This window comes from Remersonia thermophila, chromosome 1, assembly GCF_042764415.1.
Source record: "Remersonia thermophila strain ATCC 22073 chromosome 1, whole genome shotgun sequence".
In the NCBI taxonomy this organism is placed as follows: Eukaryota; Fungi; Ascomycota; class Sordariomycetes; order Sordariales; family Chaetomiaceae; genus Remersonia; species Remersonia thermophila.
In genome coordinates, this window is record NC_092217.1 from 2,998,988 (window position 1) to 3,017,778 (window position 18,791).

The following is an 18,791-nucleotide window of genomic DNA, read 5'->3' on the forward strand; positions in this document are numbered from 1 at the left end:
GCAATCATTACAGCGGCCAAAGCCATCAACGACCGGGAGAATGTCAAGCATAAACGTCGTAAAGTTGGCTTGCTCCGTGGCTGAGCAAGAAGCCAGGTCGTGGGAATCGTAGCGCTCATAAGCAGTCTTTCCCAGCCCTGCCTTGTTTCCCACCACATGCGCTCGGAAAACACAAATGTCGGTCTGACAGCAACGCTAATGTATCCAAACAAAGCAACAATCAGGAAAAAGAGAAATAGTGAAGAGCATGGCAAAATGGTATCAGAAACAAACAACCAGCCAGCCTAATTGACTTTGCGATCCGTCCTCGTCCTGGGGACGAAAAAAAAAAAATGTAAAATAAAAACACCATAGGCAGATGCGCATTAAGTGTAAAAGTCGCCTCCAGAAGCCAATAACCGTTCCTTAGTCGCCTGAGCAAAACAACTCCCGGGACCCAGCGTCCTCCGTTTTTTGTTTCTCTTCTGTCCCCCTTTTCTTCGCCCTGAGGCAACGTAAGCCAATAGCAACAATGCGTAAAACAAGCAGGTATTTCTGTGTTCGGATCAGGGGCAACCATTAAAACCCGTTCCCATCCATGGAAAAGGTGTGATGGTCCATATCCATCGCCATGTACTCCAGCAGATCCACGCCTCCCACATTGACGCCCTCGGCTGTCATCGACACGGCACTGCTGTCAATGTTTTGGAAAAATGCCGGGCCTGTGGGGAGGTACCACATCTCGTTGCCCGCCGCCCATTCTGGATTGTCGAAGAAGCCTGCCGTGGGACCGCCGGCGGTGCTGCCAGGGCCGCCTTCTCCCAGACCGCCGCCGCCGTGGTTGTCGATCCCGGATGTGGCGGCCGGTGTTGATGGCCCAAACATGGACGCCGAGCCCGTCGGGTAGGGGAAGCTTCCGGCGGCGATATCCCAGGGCGTGGCCGAAATGTTGGCGGGTGTGGTGGAGCGTTCTGGAAAGCCGGAGCGGTTAGCATGCATGCAGTGCTGCCCGGGCTGACGCCGAGGAGAAGATGGAAAATGCTTACCGCCACCCAGTCCCTCCCTAGCCTTGAGCCACGACTCGTGAGCATGACCACCGAGGCCGTTGGCTCCGGTGCTGCTGGTGCCGTTGGCCGCGTCGCCCTGTCCCGAAGGCCCCGGCGAGCGGCCGTCGGCTGTGGACACCGGGGGCGGAGGCGGCGGGGCGTAGATGAACCGGTTCCGCAGGCGGCTGGTCAAGGTTTCCAGCATATCGGCGAAGCGGATTCCCAGGTGAACATCGTCAACAACGCAGTTGCGAAGGGCGTCAACGGTGCGGTCCATGAGCTGAATGCTGATCTCGACATCCGACTTGGGGGCGCCGAGCGCAAACGTCTTGAGCAGGAACATGGCGCCGCTAATGATGCGAAAGTAGGTGCGTACGGGTGCGTGCTTGAGGTAGTCGCCGGGCAGCAGGCCCTCGACGACGGTGCGGAGCAGGTTCCGGCTGCCGCTGACCACTTCCTTGACATACTCTTGGTCCTCGACGCCGAAACCACCCAGCTGACCAAGCGGCAATCGGCCGTAGTAGTTTTGCGTCTGCGGCGAGAGCTGCGGGCCCGAATGGCCCGAGACGCTGCCGCCGGGGCCGGAGCCTGCGCCTCCACCGCCTGCGTTGCTGGTGCACCGTTCGACGACGGCCTGCAGCGACAGCGAGTTGATGTAGATGCGCACATACTCGTACTCGATGGTGAGGATGTGCCGGATGTACTGAGGCAGGCGGAAGCGCTCAAACTGGTGCCACCAATCCTTGAGCATGGGCTGGAAATCCTTGAGCAGCTCGATGTACTTGCCGCTCTGAATGATTTCGGTCGTGTGCTTGCGCGACCTGAACAGCTTCTCGTTGCCCACCTGCATGGCGTTGCTGATACCGGCCCAGCAGTGGATGATCTGGTCGTCCAGCTCCAGGTCCGGAATGTAGTTGAACGTGGTGGAGAAGGTCGACGGGTTGGTTCCCGGCGTGGTACCCTCGACGGAGAGCCGCCGCCTGCGCGACACGGCGGGGTCCGACTTGCGCAGCCGCTCGGGCACCATGTTGGTCCAGCCCAGGCGGCCGGCGAGCTGGCTCAGGTAGATGAGCAGCAGCCGCTTGATGCGGTTCGCCCGCAGGCGGTACGACTCGTCCTCGTACTCGGGCCGGGTGATGGCGCCGGCGGCAAGCAGCTCGTCGACATCGTCAAAGACGCCAAGCTCGTAGGCCAGACCCATGCCGGTGCTGAGCAGCATCCAGCACATGCGATCGCTCCGCCAGGCGGGCTCGAGCCAGCTCTCGATGCGCCGGCCGCCAAAGCCTGCCGACGGCGGCTTCTGAGTTGGCTCCGCGGCGGGGTTCGGCGGCTCGTCCGAGGGCAGCAGCAGCTCATCGGTGGCCTCGTTCGGCGGGAAGTGGAGAGCACGCGGGTGCCACTCGGTCAGTATCATGAGCGACTCGATGGTTCCCAGCGTCCTCAAGCTACCCCGGCGTAGGCCGCGCCAGGGGGCCGTGCTGGAGCTCTGCGGATCCTCGCCTGAGCCGCAGAAGCCGCCGCCGAATGCCTCCTGGCCCCACACGACACGTTCGATCATGCCCCGCAAGTAGGTCCATAGCTGCTCGTGGATGGCGTGGGAGCGACAATGGCCGCCGGTGCCAGGCAAACGCCGGTATCGGGACGCGATGGTCAGCAGCGTCACGGTCAAGATGGGCTCTTCGGTCAGCAACGTCAGGTGGGAGGCGGGGTTGTGGAAAGTCGGCGGCGAGATGGGCGTGAGGGGGGACAGGTATTTGTAGTAGCTGTGGTTTCTCGTCAGCATTGCGCCATGCAGACATGCAGACGGCGAGCCGGGGAGGAGGCATCGTACTAGTCGATATAATCAATCGCCTCCTGGGCCGTGAACCAGCCGGCGCGCACGAAGCGGAATCGGCCCCAGGCCTTGATGGCTTCGCTGTAGCCAGGGTCCGCGGACAGATCGCGGCGCGACAGCTCTGGGTCGATGGCCTGCTCCGTAGCTGCCGCGGCGCCCGAGCGAGAGACGCGACGGACGTGGTAGGTCCCCGAGGTGGTGGCGGTGGAGGAGTGGCGGGAGGCTGCGTCGCGGTGGCCATGGTGAGGACCGGCCTGGCTTGCGGTAGGCGTCGGCTCCGGGTCAGGCTTATGCGATGCGCTGTGCCAAGGCGAGACGTGTCAGCAAGCCGCTCGCCATGGGCATGGGCATGGGCATGGCCATGCCCAATGGAAGAAGCGTGGTGGGGATGTGCACTTACTTATCGGTGGCGGCCTTGTAGAGCAGGTCCAAGGCATCGTGCGGGCCGTAGACCTCGCGGCGCATGACGGTGCGGGCCTCCAGATTCTCGAGCGGGGTGTTGGGCTCGCCGTTGCCGAACTCGCCGGCCGTGCTGTTGCTGCGGACGCTCTTGGAGGTGTCGCCGGGGCGGCGCAACGGGTGGGAGCGACCCTGGCTGCCGCCGGGGGTCAAGGGCACTTCGCTGTAGTAGCGGCGGTCCAGCACGGGCGGCGACCCGGCGCTGCGGGGCTGCTTGCGGCCATTGCGGATGATGTAGTCGTCCTCGGGATCGGGGTTGTCGTCGTCCACCTTTCGCTTGCGACGGGTGGCGCTGAAGAAGCACTCCTTGCTCTCGCGGCGGCAGCGGACGCAGGGCGGATCGTGCGGGTCGTCGACGGAACCCAGGTCGCAGCGCACCTTGCGGCGGCGACAGGGGATGCAGGCCTGGTAGACGCGCTTGTGCTGGGCGGGCGGAGGATGATGGGATTGCGACGCCGGTGTGGACGTTGTGGCGGCCGATGCTCCGGGCCCGGATGGGTCTCCACCGCCGCCGCCGGCGCTGCCGGCGCCGCCCCTGGACGGCGGCGGAGGAGGAGCGGGGCCGGCGACCGACGAGGTCGAAGACGCGGCAACGGGCGACACGGGCGACACGGACGACAGCTGATTCAGGGCCGATGCGCCGTACTGCGACATGGCGGGCAACCCAGAACAATAAAAAAAATCGGGGCTGTCGTCAATTGTCGGTCGTTGAATGGCGTCACGGTTCGGCGCAAGCGATAAACCGATTTGCCCTGCTGTCGGCTTGACGCGGTTTACGATGGGTGAACATTCGAAAAGAGAAGCTGGGGAACGGGGCCGTTTTGGGGCTGCGGGCGGCACTTCAGATGGGTCTTGGCCTGTTGAATGGAACGGTGGGTCAGCGAGGCCCAGGGGGTTGCACCGAGGGGCGCAGTGAGGGGTCTCGAGAGGTGAAAGAGCGGAAGGCCCAGAGATCTCCACGCAGCAACGGGCTTCGGTTGATGTGGCTGGGTGGAGCCTCTCTAGGCCACCTCGACCGCCTGTGGCAGACGGTAGCCAATCAGGGGCCCCTTTTCCCGCAAGGCTCGAGGCCTGGGCAAGACCGGCGTGGGCCCGGGTCCGCGCAGCGACTGCCTTGGCTTGGGACTCGAGCTCCAAAGCGGAAGGTGTGCAGCTTAGATCCCCGATATGCCGGTGAGCAAAATGTCAAGAGATATCAAAAGCTTATTCAACTCTACTACGTACCTGGCGATACGGGGAGCCAGGTACCTCAGGTATGTACCTTGATAGCTTGTGTGTGTATTTTTTTTTTCATGCACCAAACATCATCACTGTTGGTGTCGGTGTCGGTGACGGTGTCGGAAAGGTTGCGAGGAGATGATTTGGTATCTGAACACGGGACAGAATTAGCCACCACGGGCGGGCCTGGCTCTCCTCCGCTCTCCTCAGGCACCTCTCGATGATGGAAAGCAAGGATGGTGGCTTGTCATCTGACAAGACGCACACAATCACAGCCCCGCCAAGCCCGGTTGTACCTGCGCTTTGTACGCAGTAGCTGGGACAAAGGAGCTTCTGGAATCCATCAGCCGCCTTTTCACTTCTTCGCCCCGCACATGACAGGGAAATCGCATGCTGAGCTCAACCAAGCGACCAATCCCAGAGCCGAATGGCTCCTCAAATGGCAGTTGAGGGCAGGTCACGCGGCTCGGCCGTCTTGCACTCGGGCCCTCGATGCGCACAGGTCGTCGTAGAGGGGCAAGTTGTCGGACAAAGCTTCTCGGGCTTGGAGCGGTGTGGCTGACTATTGTTGCCTGCGACTGGATTTGTTGTAAAGTGTGTTGGTGGCAGAGACAGTGTCAACAGCAATGTGTGCCATATGCATGTTAGAATGTCTTTTGCTGCCCTTGAATTACCGCGTACAGACAACTTGAAATCACCTCGGACTGCTTTGTGTGCCCCAGTGAGAGCCAGGAGGACGTAAGAAAAATGAAAAACAAAACAAAAAAAAAAAAAAAATACGACGCCATGATACCATTCTTGATATGGCCAGGATCGATCCATCAATTTCTCTGGCCTCCTCTTCGTAATCCACTCTATCCCCATCGGGAGTTGTGCCCATAGATCGAAAGCAAGTCAAAAGCAGCGACTTAACTTCCCCCTCCGATCAATCCCCCCAGAGTTCAAGCCAGCATCGTCATCATCAAACGGCTCTCATCCAGCAAGCAGGATCAAAGAAGAGGGCAAGCAAACCCATCGCGGTGGAGCTGCTGAACCGACACCCTCCGAAGATGACGGATCCATCCGCCCAGCCAATGCTTTTCCGCAGCCTCCCTAGTATCCCAGACGCCAGACGCCGAGAGAATGCAAAGTCGTGGCCGTGCTTCAGGCCGAGATGACACCCTGCTTGATCTGTCGCACACAAAGCAATCACCGGGTCAGCGAACCGTACAAGAACGGGGGGAGGGGGCCCTTCGCCGAATCGTCAAGTACGTACCAAAAAGTCCCAGAGCATCTTGAGCAGCGGGTCCGGCAGGGTGTACAGGTCGACCGAGAACTCGCCCTGCTCCACATTGTTCTGGATGTACGTGTTGTCATCTTTGTGGTCATGCACCAGCTGGATCACGTGGAGCAAATCGTCCTCGCCCAGCTTGACCAGGCCGTCGGCGATCTTGTCCACGTCCCACGACTTCTTCTTCTTGCCGTCGGCGCCCTTCTTCAGCTTGCGCTCCTCGTCCGAGGGCAGCGGACCCGTCTCGCGCAGGATCGCCTGCAGCGCCTGCGACGGATTCTTGAACGTCACCGTGTGCACCACCTCGTACTGCGGGGCCTGGAAGTTGAGGTCGTGAAGAATCGTCTGCTTGCCGCCCTTCTCAGTCGTAAACAGATCGATTATCATCTCAAACTCGCCCCAGCCCTCGTTGGTGCACCTGAAGGGAGGCTCCATGAAAGCTGTTCAAGGCACCGTCGTCAGCACGAGAATCGAAACATGGGAGCGCCATCTCGACCCGCGGCTCCTTCCGCCCCTCCTCCCGGGAAAGGAACGAAGATAACGTACTCTGCGTGGGGTTGGCAAAGGACGGGTGGAGGTGGTACACCGCCTTGGTGAAGCAGCGGGCCGGCTTCTCCTTGCCATCCTGGTCGAGAATGTAGATCTCGACCGTCCATTCCTTCATAGGAAAGCCCTCATTAACGGCAGGCTTGTCGCTGTGCATCCGGCGGAATCCAGTCAGCCACCGTCCCTTGTGTGTATGCGCTCGCGCTCGCAGCTCTCGCGTTCCCTCCTCCACGGGGCCGCCAGGGTACGTCTCTCACATGTTGTGCTGCTCGGTGACAACCTTGATCTTGCGCTATCATGGAAAAAACCATGCCTCGTCAGCCTCCTAGACTCCAATCGTCTTGAGGGGCCCGGCTTCCCGGTGCCCCCCGGTCAACCATGTTCCAGGGCGACTCACCTCGACAATCATCTTGCTGGAGGGGGTGCGAGTCGCTGAAACGATACTAGTGGTGGCTGCTCAAAAAAACAAGGGGCGCCGTCGACGAAGCCACAAGTGTTAGCCCTCGCAGCGCAAGTGGGACGCCGCCCAACAAGACGACGGCAGATGTAAACGAGGGCGCGTCGGAGGGATGGATGTCTTTGCTGGGGAAAGGGGACGGAAGGGCGGTTGTCGTCTCCGTGTGGAGGAGCAGTCGCAAACGCAATCGCAACCGCCGCCGCTGTCGCTGTCCCGCCTGGATCGACTTGGAAACCCAGAAACCTGATCCGAATCGGCCGCTCCGAAGCTAGCCGCCGATTGCACTCGAAGGCCGAGTTGACCCAGACTCGTCCCCCCCCAAAAAAAAGGCAAAGGAAAGAACCAGGGATGAAATATATGACGACGACAAAACTTGAACAGCAGGCGGGAAATCAAGCGATGCGGTTCAAACGTGGTAAAAGAAGGTTGCAGAATTAGGATGGGGGACTTTCTTCTTGAGGGGAGGGTGTCGGTTGAAGATGGTTTCACGTCGCGATCGCGAAAGGCGTCACACGTAACCGCGACGTCGGGCTGGAGAGAACAGCGCTTGGCAAAGTGGGCGTACCTGGCTTCAGCTGGGGCGCCACAACAGGCACCGGGCCACGACCACCGGCGCGAGTGCGGGGCGGCATTTTTGGGTGGCGGTGCAAATGTGGCGGGTGCGATGCTGGATGCGAAGGACTTCCTTGCTCTGCGCCGTGCGGTGTCGTAGTAGGTGGCACTGCTCGTAGGCGGGTGGGAGGAAGGAACACAATCACAAGAATTTGCGAAGCGGCGTTGAATTGGAGAGTTTAGGTTTCTCGAAATCGCCAAACAGCCCGGGGCTGGAAGCAGGAATCTATCAACGGCCAATTCTTAGAAATCCCGTGGGATGTTGGTGCGGCGACGCAAAAAGGCGAGCCTTCTCGGCGGTCCCCACGGCCTATGCTTTTTGCTCTTTCACAAGAATGGATTGCTCTTTTTGCTGTCCTAGTCCTTCGAGCTGCTCGCTTTCACTCCGTAAAGCACAAGATGTTCGGGTAGTATGGGGCCAAGATGGTATCTACTTTGTGTGTACAGCTGTCACGCTGATCTTTTACTTTGAAGGGGCTACCCTCCCCAGCACTGGCTGGGTGGGTGGTGCTATTCCGGTGGGGGATAGGAATGGGGTTGGTGTGTAAGTGTGTGAGTGTGAGGGTGTGTGTTTGTGTATGTGTATGTGGTTGGTGTTCAGGTATATCTCCTCTTCATCCCTTCAACCTCCAGGGAGGATGGTGCCGGATGTGGGAGGGGCCGTTCGCTCCTCGGCGCATCTCAACGGCATTCCATCAACCATGACTACCTCAACGCCTTCACCAGGTCCTTTCTTACTCAGCCTTGGTCGCCTCGCCCTCCTCCGCCTTGTCCTCCTTGGTCTCCTCTGCCTTGTCGGCCTTCTCCTCCTCCGCCTTGTCGGCAGCCTCGTCCTTCTTGAACAGGCTAGCGTTCTGCTCTTGAGCCTTGTTGAAGGCCTCCTTGAACTGATTGGCGTTGTCCGAGTTGGCGAAGCGGATAGCCAGGGTGAGAGCCTCGGGCTCGCCCTCGCTGACATCGGCAACCACGTTCCAGACCCAGCTGCGGTCAGAACCGACGTTGGGAGAGAGCTTCATCTCGGGCATGACTAGAAACGCAAGTGAGTCAGCATTCTACTCTCTATCCGATACCCTCGTTCTTCGTAACCTCCCCCCCTCCAGCGCGCAGACAAACCATGTGCCTGAGGAAAAGGAATGCAAAGAGAACTACATACCGTAGTGGTTGGCGCAAACCTTAAGGGTCTTGTCGCGGCGCATGACGAGGCGGACCTTGCCGGTCGTCCGGTGCTTGAGCAGGCGGACGTCGCCAGTGCCGCGCTCCTTCCACTCGCGTGTGTCGGCAACGTACTTGAAGAGCTTGGCGCGCATCTTAAAGGTCTGCTCCTCCTCCTCCTCGTTGGTCTTGACCTCGACCTTCTCCGTCAGGTGGATAACGGGCTCGAAGTGGACGTCCTCGGACTCGGGGGGTTGGTCGTCCTGTTTGGAGAACTCCGTCAGAAGGTGTGATCCAGCAAAGCAAAGCGTCTGTGGGGGGTGGGACTCACATCATCAGCAGTGGTCTCCTTCGCGGCAGCAGCGGCAGCAGCCTCGCGCTCACGCTGGGCCTTGGCACTGCCCGAGGTGTCGCCGCGGTCCTCATCCTCTTCCTTCTTCTCCTTCTTGGCGCCGCCGCCGAACATGGAGAAGACCGACGACGAAGTCACGGCAGCAGCCGAGGGGGCCTGCAAACGGGGACACAGCCCAACGGTCAGCCAGAGTCCGGTCGAGCCCAAGGGTTGCAGAACGTCGGGAGGGTAGATTATCTCATCCATCCCACTGTATCCCCCACCGACGCATTCACATCCCCCACGGACACAAGTCGCACATACCTCCGGCTTCGTCTCCTCAACGGGCTTGGTATCGGACATCTTGACGAGATGATGCGGTGTAAAAACCTGTTATGAAAGTCGAGAAACTGGGTCGAGGAACCCCTGGAGCGTTAGCAAGCCTTTGCGCGTGGCTCGACAGAAAGGGCATCAACAAGCAACCTAGGGACGTGATGACAGGAACAGACACCGGATCGCCCCGCCCCTCCATCCCCGCACGCCCACGACGCCGTGACCGACCTGCTGTCCCCTCGCCTCCGGCCGCCACCGCCGGAAATGCGCGGCCTCGACGCAAGGCTCCCCGCCCTATCCAGGGGCGGTGGACGTGAGGGTCGGCCGGTCGGCCGGTCGGTCAAGGTCGGTCGACAGACGCGCCTCGGGACCGCGATCGCCCAGCTCCTGAACGCGAAGCTCATCCCCTCAAGCCCCCGACGTGTCCATCCTTGCTGAGCACGCGCTGGATGAAGCAGGACGAGAGAGAGGGACCGGACAGCAAGCCAGCGCGCAACAGCCTGGCCGGACCAGAGCGTGTAGATGGTTGGCCGATGGGGGCAGCGCGGGGCAGGAGGGGGGGGTAAGAAAGAAAAACACAGGAAGAGACGGGTAAGACAGCACAAGATTCAAGAAAGTAAACGTACCGGATAGGAGTTGCTTGCAGGCAAGTCGGTGGTAGAATCTACCTTGGGGTGTTGTCGTGTGGTGTGGTGTTGTTGGTTGTTGGTTGCTTCTGGGAGCAAAACAAAATCACGGAAGGTGGTGGGGTTATTGCAGAGCTGGAGTCGAGAGATGAAAGTCGGGTCAGGTTCCCTGAGCCAGGCAGCGAAGCCAAAAGGTTCTGTTTTTGGTGGGTGGGCTTAGTGGTGGGGGAGGGGGAGAACCTGGGAGAACAGAAGCGCTGGTTTGATGCAAACACTGTGCCCCTCCTCACGTTTGCGGGGCACACGGCGGGGCTATCCTTGCGTCAAACCGGTGACTCAAGATTGGGCTGCAAGGATCGTTTATATGCATCAAGAAAAAGCATATTGTGTTATCGAGGTGTATGAAGTAGTCTTGCTCGACTTGAGGAGGGCTACCTCCATCCTGACATTCGTCAACCAGCTGATGTTCCCAAGTACCTAGTTTTGCGCAGTTTTTTATACCATGTACCTACAGCAAGGTTCAACGGTTCATAAGGCCGTACTCATCAGACCCCATCCATGGCCCCAATTAGGTCTGTCCGCTCGGTGCCCTCAACTTCTCATCAATCCGTCGCCTTGGGAGGCATTCCAGGCAACCAACCACCTTCACTTACTCGAGAAGCAGGAGGGTCCAGTTGCCTCCATTTCAACAATGTACGGTAATTCAGGAGTTATGTTGTTTTCGTTACTCGAAAGTTAGCAAAAGTAGTGAAATCAAAACACCTGTTTCTCCTCCTCGTGAGGGTAATACCTGCATGATATAATAGACAGTCCTGAGCAAGAAAAAAACAGCTAAGAACGCCGTCCAAACCGGATCCCAACACTTTCATTCCTTTCAGTCCATGTGTGTCCCAGGCGCCAGCGACATCCCGTTCCCTCTCGTCCCTAAACCCTCATCCCCCAATACCAATGACGAACAAAAGCAAACACGCACACATTACACCCCCCCCAGAAACTTCCTCCACGGGCCTCCCTGAGCGGCGACATCGGTCGCGGCCTCTTCGCCCGGTTTGGCCGAGCTCTTGCGCTTCCACGGCTTCGGCAGACGAGAACTCAAGCCACGAAAAGTCTTCGGCTCTTTGGCTGTGCTTGTCTTTCGAGACTCGCGGTTGCGGGCCAGCTCTGCGTGCCTCGCCTTGAGCAGCCTGGTAGCATTACGCTCGTAGGCCGCGTGTTCCTCCATCTTCCCTTGCACCTTGAGCCACCAGAGCTTGGATGCGATCTGCGCCTGGAGGACCGACAAGTCCACCTGCTTGCCGACCGTCTCAAGCTCCTTGATCCGGCGCTCCAGATGATCGCGGAGGTTGTCCTTGGTGCGCCTGACCGTGTTGCTCGTCTGGCTGCGGACTGCTGCGGAAGCCTGGTAGAACACCGACGCAACGTCGTGGCGAAGCTTGCGGGCGTCTTCGCGGCCGGGGCCGGGGACCTTCTTGAGCGCATCGTGCAGGACTCGGAGGCCAGCATCGAGAGCTTCGGTCACGACCGTCCCTCCCAAATCGACCTGGAAGGTTTCGTTGATCTTGGGCCTGCGGGTGGTTACGACTGACACGTTCAGCTTGCCGTAGGCGTCCTTGGGGCGGAGCTCCACGATGACGCCCTCGTCGACGGACGAGATTTTGGTCTTGATGGTTTCGTCGCTACCCCGGCGCACTTCAATGTCGATGGCTCCGTGGGCCAACCAGACCGCCTTGCTGCGGCTCGGGATCGCAACCAGGAGCTCGTTGGGCCCGTATACCTGGACGGAGCAGACCGTCTTCTTTGACTCGTCGACGGGCTTCTTGGGTTCGGCAAGAGTGGGCACGACCGTCGATGTCCCATCCGAGAGGAGGCCAGCCAGAGACAGCGCAGAGGCCAGAGCACTAGTCGTGGTCTTTGCCTGACTGGACTGGACGGTCTTAGTCGATGTGAAGTTTACTACCACCGTCTTGGTCGATGTAACCACCGAGGAGGTCTGGATGGTGGAGAAGCCTGCGGGGTAAACCGGGGGAGGGCTGCAGACGTCGGTCGGCGACGATGGGTAGAATCGGTGGACAAGCGGTCCGGCCTGCCTCCAGCCGATCCAAGCCAGCAAGAAGAAGGGCGCGGCCACTAACATGGCCGCGGGAATCAGCACGAGCGCAGCACGGAGAAGGAGCGCCGGGCTCGCTTGCCGGGCCCTGAAGGCAGGCTTCTTCGCGGCTCCGTGATCAAGAGGGTCATCGTCCTCGGTCAGGTCGGTCAGGAAGGCGAGGTTATAGTTCATGTGGCGGTCATCGATGCTGCAGAAGGACGCAAGATCAATAGGGAAAGGCCAAGGGGTCATGGGCCTCTCGGGGTCTAGGGATTCCAGGGAGATGTGAGGCGCATGGATATCGATGTCCCCGCTGAAGTGGGAGTACTCGATGAGATTCGGCTGGTCGACGATGATGATGGAGGGCACCTCGTGACGTTTCATAACCGCCTTCGCAATCCTCGCAATCTTCTTGTCCTGGTAATCGTCTTGTTGGCAGCCATAAAAGACCGCAATGTGCGGCAGATCCCACGGAGGATGGATGACAGGGCCGTCAATACCGTTTGACGACCGATGCTCCCCGCCCTGTTCGGTGGTGATATAGTAGGCAACGTCATCCTCGAACGGACTATCTTTTGGGACGACCTCCTCGGCCGCGGTGCAACACTCCACCTTGATCTGGCACGGCGACGCCTCCATGAGGTCCAGCTCGGTGTGAGAGCCGAAGGATGAAATGGGCACGATGTTGTAGACCTTGTCGTGCTTGACTCTGTGGCCTTCCTGGCCGCCGGGGCCGTCCTTTAGCGAGGCTGACGAAGCCCAAATGGCACAGGATATCTTGTGAACAATGGCCCACTGAGCCTCCGCGCGGCCGACGTAGAGGACCCGAAAGGGTTCGCGGGTTGAGAGACGTTTGCGGGCTAGCGTCTGGCGAATGAGAACGCCGAGACGATCGGAGGCTTCGGGCAGGTCCAGGTCTCGCGCGACCTGGGCCGACTTCTCGGGCGAGTACTCCTCCATAACATACTGAGCCATGTTGCCATCGTCAATCACCCTCACGACCTCGAACTCGATGGGGCGTGGAGCGGCACCCACGTCAGACCACTCGGCGGAGCCGAGTCCGGCGGTGTCCGGCGCCGAGGGGAGCTGCGTGGACGGGCTCTGCAGGGTCTGGTCGGCGTATCGGATCGACGAGGCGTGGGGGGAGTTGGCCGTCTCTTTCTCGTCGTCTTCGTCCGAATCCACAGCGGTGAGATGATCCACGGATCCGTCCAGGCTGTGCACGTCATCGGGCCGGGAGGCCGGGAGCGAGCTGGTCGATTCGGTCAGGCGGTCGTCCTGGTTCTCGCTGTCGGGAGCGTGGATGATCTCGTAGGCCGAGTCGGCCAGGCCGGTGGCGTCCGACATGCCGGGCACTTTTCTGAGCTCGGGTAGGCTGTTGGAAACCCAGTTCGCCAGGTGCCGCGAGCCCTGGGGTTTTGGGAATCGAAGCGCTGGGGCCGAGGCCGAGACGGGTTCTTGCGGCGGGGGTTTCGGGGCGTCACTGGTTTGCAGGTTGGTCTGACTGACGTTTGCTGGTTGATGATCGCAGGACTGCGTTTCCATGACGAGGGGGGAGGGGGGAGAAGAAGGTTAGCCCCCGAACAGGACCATATCAAACGTTGAGCCGCTCGGGCCTGGGTGGCAGGTATCGGCAGAAGAGAAAGTGCAGGTTGTGGCGAGGGGGGAGGGCGGATGTGATGGGCCTAGGAAGAAGGAGGGGCACCCGAAGGGCGGCGGTCGCGTGCTGTGTCAGACGAGCATTCGGTTGGAATGTCGAGGACAAAGGGGAGTCCTCTGCAGCAAGCCCCCACAGGCACAGAGGGGACCTCGACAGCCAAACGGTGGGAAACAGAGGAGAGAAAACTGACTCGAGGGTGCCGACCGCGATAATCCTTCCCTTTGGGAAGTTGGGCACAGATTCGGTGGTCCTTTCGGATGATGACGAAGAGGATAGATGTGTCGGGTGCAGCTCGGCCCAGCTGCTGGGGTTGTTAGTCTGCTGGTGTGCTGCCTGTCCGGGCGGGCGAAGATGCCTTAGACAGAGGAGGGTGGGGAAAGCGGCATGTTAATGGGTCGCAGGAGAGTCGTGTCAGCTCCGGAGAGAGCAGCAGCCTTTCGGTTGAGAGCTTTGGTCTCGGCGGAAGGTGCAGAAGGCTGGATTTCAGACAGGTGATTGCGGGCTGCGTTGTCCGTTGTTGAATCACATTGCTTAGCCCCCTCTCCAGGCTGGACCCGAGACTCGGCAATGATGACGTCTGAACCGACTTACTGTGCAGGTACCTCGGAGACAAGACGATGCCTGGTGCAGCAGCCTCAACATGAGACATACCAGGAGGGGGAGGGTTGAGAGTCTGCCAGGACCCGCTTTATAAACTTTCATTTGCGAAAGCTGGCCAAGGTCACCTGGTGCCTGCCAGCAGGTAACGACAGAAGCCGGGTTCTTTTTGTCAAGAGAACCACCAGCTCCTCGCGTTCGTTCTTGTCATGGTGACGGATTCCCATTCTCGGCCTATCATTGACGTGTAAGTGTCGATAAGGAGCGGGGTGGGCGACCACATGGCGTTCGAGCGGAGCTGCCAGACCGGCTTGGGTGGGGTCTGCGACAAGGGAAGTGGGAACCGCGCGGCCCTCTGCTTCTGGGGCCAAATCGTTGCGGCGAAATGCTGCGCGACAGCCGTTGGAACAGGCGCCAGCAACCCGCATAACTAAGACAACCCCATCATAGTGCGCCGGGTACCCATCACGATCATGGCATAGCCACCAGCTGTTAAGAACCCGGCATCTCATGGTGCAGATCTACTTTCCAAGGACCCGATGAGGAGAATCTTGACTTCGGTTTGCACCACCACATCTGTTTACATCGCACTTTCGGTAGGGGCCGATACTTCGCCTGCGCCCAAGATGGCACGCCGCCTCAAGCAGTCAAAGCACAGTACGCTCCACCTGGCCGGGCCCCAGTGTTGGCAATATTATGGCCTCTCCAAGATCATGAACATCCAAAGCGCCGCATCCGGCTCTGTGATTCTCTCGTTATCTCTATTTGCCAAGTGACCCCCGTGAAAAGTCATTGCCCGCCCGCCCCAAATTACATACGAAAATAAACAAGGAAAAAAAAGCAACCAACCAAACCCGAGCTATGATATGGAAAGAGGAAAAGCAATTCCTGCACGTATATGGTATCTCCCTGTGTGCCATGTTTCGTAATTCCCGGACCATCATGTGTGAGAAAGCGTGTGGTGTGGTGAGTGGGTATTCCCATGGCCAAAAGCCAAGTGGAAACGTCGCCCAAAGACCGGACAGCATTCACCCATCCTCATCCGAGGAAGACTCGGGTGAACCGAGTTTGTCTCATAAGAGCAGTCTTCCGAGGGCCGCAAGAACGCGCAGTGACACCTTACTATAGGATGCCCTGCCTGATAAAGAGCTCTTTCAGCGAGTCCGTGTCGAACTCTTCGTCGTCGGGGATCATCTCCAGGATGCCCGTCAGGTTGGCGAATAAGTCGCCCTGATTGCGGTATGCGAGGATGGCGGGGACACCGGCGTTGTCAAACTCAATGTCTTCGTAGTGTACCTTGACGAAGCGGACGGCCGGGTACGAGGTGACCAGGGGGACAAGGGCGGACTCAATGGCAGCCGAGACGTCACACTGGGAGCACGTTAGTCACGACGTTTGTATGACAGGCAGAAGAAAAAAAATGGACAAAGCGTCAAGAACGTACCTCGTGGTCATAGACAAAAACAACCACCACCGTTTCCCGTCCCACCTTCTCGATGGCGTCGAGGTAGCCGAGGGCATCGACCTGGTCGAAGCGACCATATAACCGGGCGCTGGGGCTCGTCCTCCTATTCCGCACGGGGTTCCTGCTCTCCTGCTCCAGCTCGCGCCGCCGGCTTTCGCGCCACTGCTGAAGGAAGGCGGCCTCGTCCGGGTCGTCAAGGGCGCTCCCGTCGCTATCATGATCGCTGCTCCGGCTGCTCCGGCCGCCATCAAGGCCGAACACGCTGCGGCGGGCGGTCCGCACCCGGTCCTTCCACTTCGAGCGCCGGGCGGCCTCGTATGACCTCGCGTCGGCAATGACGCCCTTCACGCCGGTGGAGCAGCCGCGGTCGAAGTCGGCCGGGGGCAGCCGGATTTCCGTCCTGGAGTCCATAGTGGGCATCCTCATGGCGGTCTCGATTTGTTGTGCTAGGTAGCGGTCCTCTTCGTCTTCGCTGTTCTCTTCTGCCTCTCGGGCGGCGTCGTCGCGGTCCTCGGGATGGATCCTATCGAGGCTGGAGCGGGAATTTTTGTCCAGGAAAGCGGCGAATTCCTCCTGGGCTGGCGTTGGATTGGACATGATGACGAAAGAGAGGGGGGAAGGAGCTGACGAGGCGGGTGTCAAGTGGGCAGTGCTGTCTTATAATAGAGAGGATGGGTTGTTTCGAGCAGGGCCCCGTGGGAGGGTGTGAGGTGACAGGAATGTGGAGTGCCTCAACAGGCGAGTCCCGCTGAGACGGCAAAGCCGGGGAGACGGTGCCTAAACCAAGGACACGTGCGGCAGGGCGGGTTACGCTGGGATGTGGTGTGTTGCCGTGACGAGTGCAATAGCACGCTTATTATTTTTCTCCTTTGGGCCCCGAGCACGTCCTGATGGTCGGTCGATCGAGTCTCGGCGCTGGTCTGTGGGCGGCAAACCGGACACGGCCCCTGTGCTACCGATGAGAACAAGCTCGGAGAGGGAGGGGGTTGCGGTGCGAATAACGGTGCGAATCCATACCTGCGCAGAAAAAACAGCCGTGTTCCCCTGATGGAAAGGCTGCGTCAGACTGTTTCAGAGGGGCGATGCCGAGTGCAACGCTGGCTAGCGGCTGGCAACTGGGAAGAGCGTGGTAAAGTCGGGTAAGGGGGGTCACGGGCAACAGGATTGGTTTCCTGATTGGCGGCGGCGGAACGTCCAAAGGGCAGGGCGCGAGCAAGGCAGACGTTGCACACGGCGCGCACGATGCGTGATTGCACGGGATGAGCTGGTCGAAGACGGGATGGGACAAGCAGACACGACCTAGTGAGGAGGGGTGGTGGTCGCCGTAGGTTGCAACGCCCTAGATTGCCGTCGCGTGGTCGACAGGGATTATGCAGGTGGCTGCGCGGGGCCAGGGGTTGCTGAGCTCGGCCGGGGAAGGGGGGGGACGCTGTTGTCGGCGTGTGCGGATGAGCAAGGAAAAAGGGCTTCGTCGAGGCTGTGCGGTGCGTGCGGAATCCGTCCGGTTCGCGTGAGATTTGCTGTTGGACGATTGGGGGGCCAAAAGGACTCCCGTTCAGCAGATCCCAGGTTCGCGAAGGCCAAGGGGTGGGGCAGGGTTTGCTTGGCCCATATTGGTCAGCAAGGCAGAGGCCCCTAACTTTAGCGCGAGCTTGTCTCCATCTCTTGCTGGTCGTTCAGAGACGTTTGTTGGCGGCGGCGACAGCAAGGCTGCGCCGCGCATTGGTATTTACCAATCATGACTGGGAGTTTCTCTATTTTCAGAGTACATCCGTATCATCGTGCTGGATGGGTTGCCCTGGGGTGACATTTGCTCAAGGCCGCCTGAGGCATGAGTGTCCACCGGTTTAGGATCACGAAACCCGTGGGGCTGTTCAAGGAGATGATCTTGGAGGGAGACAATCATCACAATTCTACGGAACTTCCGGAAACCCAAGCTGGGCAGAATGTTCACTCCGAGTCCGAGAGGGCAACGGTTACGAAAAGGGCGAAAGTTCCGCCCGAGCCCCCTCTTGCCGTGGCTTCCGTCTGGGCAGCCCACCTTTCTCCTGCACATACGCTTTTTGGATCGGTGAGAAGCTGCGGGTGAGAGGGCACAAACGGTCTACTCACAGTCTGCAGCGTATACATTTATTGGCATGCAACGGCTTTGCGGTTGTTTGACGCCTTGCGGCCATGCCGAGCCTGCAGATGGCGTAGGTGGTTGTGCCACGATTCCACACCAACACTCCGCGGTACAAGCCCACGGTTACGCAAGGCCGCGCATCCGATGCTTCCAAGAGAGGAGGCTTGCTTTAGGCAAGCGAAGTCAAGGATATCGTGCTCCATCCATCCACCAGGGATTCCCGAATCCCTGAGATCCCTATCATCTGGCACAGCAAGGAAACAAAAGTTAATAAACTCCGACATCCATGCTTGCCGCTGAATCCCAGTCATCGCTAACCTTCCGCTTCATGCATGACGGCATTGTAGCACGCATATGCCTTGCCCACGTGTCCCGCATGCCTGCAAGTATTTACATATACGAAAATTAAGAACGATACAAGAGGGGAAAACTTGCCAGCATCCCTTCCCGTGAACGGTGGGGGGGATGGGATGATCGGTGGCGCGCTCGTTTCATCCGCACATTGCCGTGTTTCATCCGGCTCCGTGTTCCTTGGCATTCGCCTCGTTTCCTTCTTCGGGGGGATTCGAGTGGAGAGAGCATGTTTAAGCGCGCTGCCCTGCCGCGGGCTTCTAGAAGCCTTCGATCGGGGTCCTCGACGTCGACATGGCCATCCCCATCGGTCGAGCCCGAGGTCCGCGTGTTTCATGATCGAGCAGCAATCTGGCAATCGTCATGCGACTGGACATCAACGGGCATGCTCGGCTCGACTTTCTGGGGCTGCGGGTGGGCCCATCCGAGCCATCAGAGCCAAGGCATCAGGCTCCAACACCTGGTTGACTTCAGTTCCCACGGGCCATACCATGGGGGGTGTCGTTAAAACACATAAACAACCCGTCAAGCATTCACAAGCAGGAGTTGAATACGTACAAGTAGTTAGCTGGTGCCTGGACTCGGCTCGCATCCACAGCAGGGCTGGTGGCACTGCAGCCCGCAGCAAGCATTCTGTAGGA

At 59.5% G+C, this 18,791-nt stretch overlaps 5 protein-coding genes across 5 annotated transcripts; all 5 read right to left on the bottom strand.

Annotated features, from left to right (window-relative positions):
• Nucleotides 1-558: 558 nt before the first annotated feature.
• VTJ83DRAFT_845 (uncharacterized protein) lies at nt 559-3,972 on the bottom strand (the record flags this gene model as incomplete). Its single annotated transcript, XM_071014533.1, has 4 exons — nt 559-950; nt 1,026-2,788; nt 2,857-3,159; nt 3,260-3,972. The coding sequence occupies 4 exons, from the start codon at nt 3,970-3,972 to the stop codon at nt 559-561; spliced, it is 3,171 nt and encodes a 1,056-aa protein (XP_070870198.1).
• Nucleotides 3,973-5,679: 1,707 nt separating this feature from the next.
• VTJ83DRAFT_846 (uncharacterized protein) lies at nt 5,680-6,761 on the bottom strand (the record flags this gene model as incomplete). The annotated part of the gene is made up of 5 exons (XM_071014534.1): nt 5,680-5,706; nt 5,792-6,246; nt 6,353-6,501; nt 6,610-6,644; nt 6,750-6,761. 5 exons carry the CDS (start codon nt 6,759-6,761, stop codon nt 5,680-5,682), a joined length of 678 nt encoding a protein of 225 aa, XP_070870199.1.
• Nucleotides 6,762-8,155: 1,394 nt separating this feature from the next.
• VTJ83DRAFT_847 (uncharacterized protein) lies at nt 8,156-9,267 on the bottom strand (the record flags this gene model as incomplete). Its single annotated transcript, XM_071014535.1, has 4 exons — nt 8,156-8,448; nt 8,575-8,836; nt 8,905-9,081; nt 9,229-9,267. 4 exons carry the CDS (start codon nt 9,265-9,267, stop codon nt 8,156-8,158), a joined length of 771 nt encoding a protein of 256 aa, XP_070870200.1.
• Nucleotides 9,268-10,839: 1,572 nt separating this feature from the next.
• On the bottom strand, nt 10,840-13,299 carry VTJ83DRAFT_848 (uncharacterized protein; the record flags this gene model as incomplete). The annotated part of the gene is made up of 1 exon (XM_071014536.1): nt 10,840-13,299. The coding sequence occupies one exon, from the start codon at nt 13,297-13,299 to the stop codon at nt 10,840-10,842; it is 2,460 nt and encodes an 819-aa protein (XP_070870201.1).
• Nucleotides 13,300-15,331: 2,032 nt separating this feature from the next.
• Nucleotides 15,332-16,271, bottom strand: VTJ83DRAFT_849 (uncharacterized protein; the record flags this gene model as incomplete). The annotated part of the gene is made up of 2 exons (XM_071014537.1): nt 15,332-15,580; nt 15,654-16,271. The coding sequence occupies 2 exons, from the start codon at nt 16,269-16,271 to the stop codon at nt 15,332-15,334; spliced, it is 867 nt and encodes a 288-aa protein (XP_070870202.1).
• Between the last annotated feature and the right edge of the window lie 2,520 nt (nt 16,272-18,791).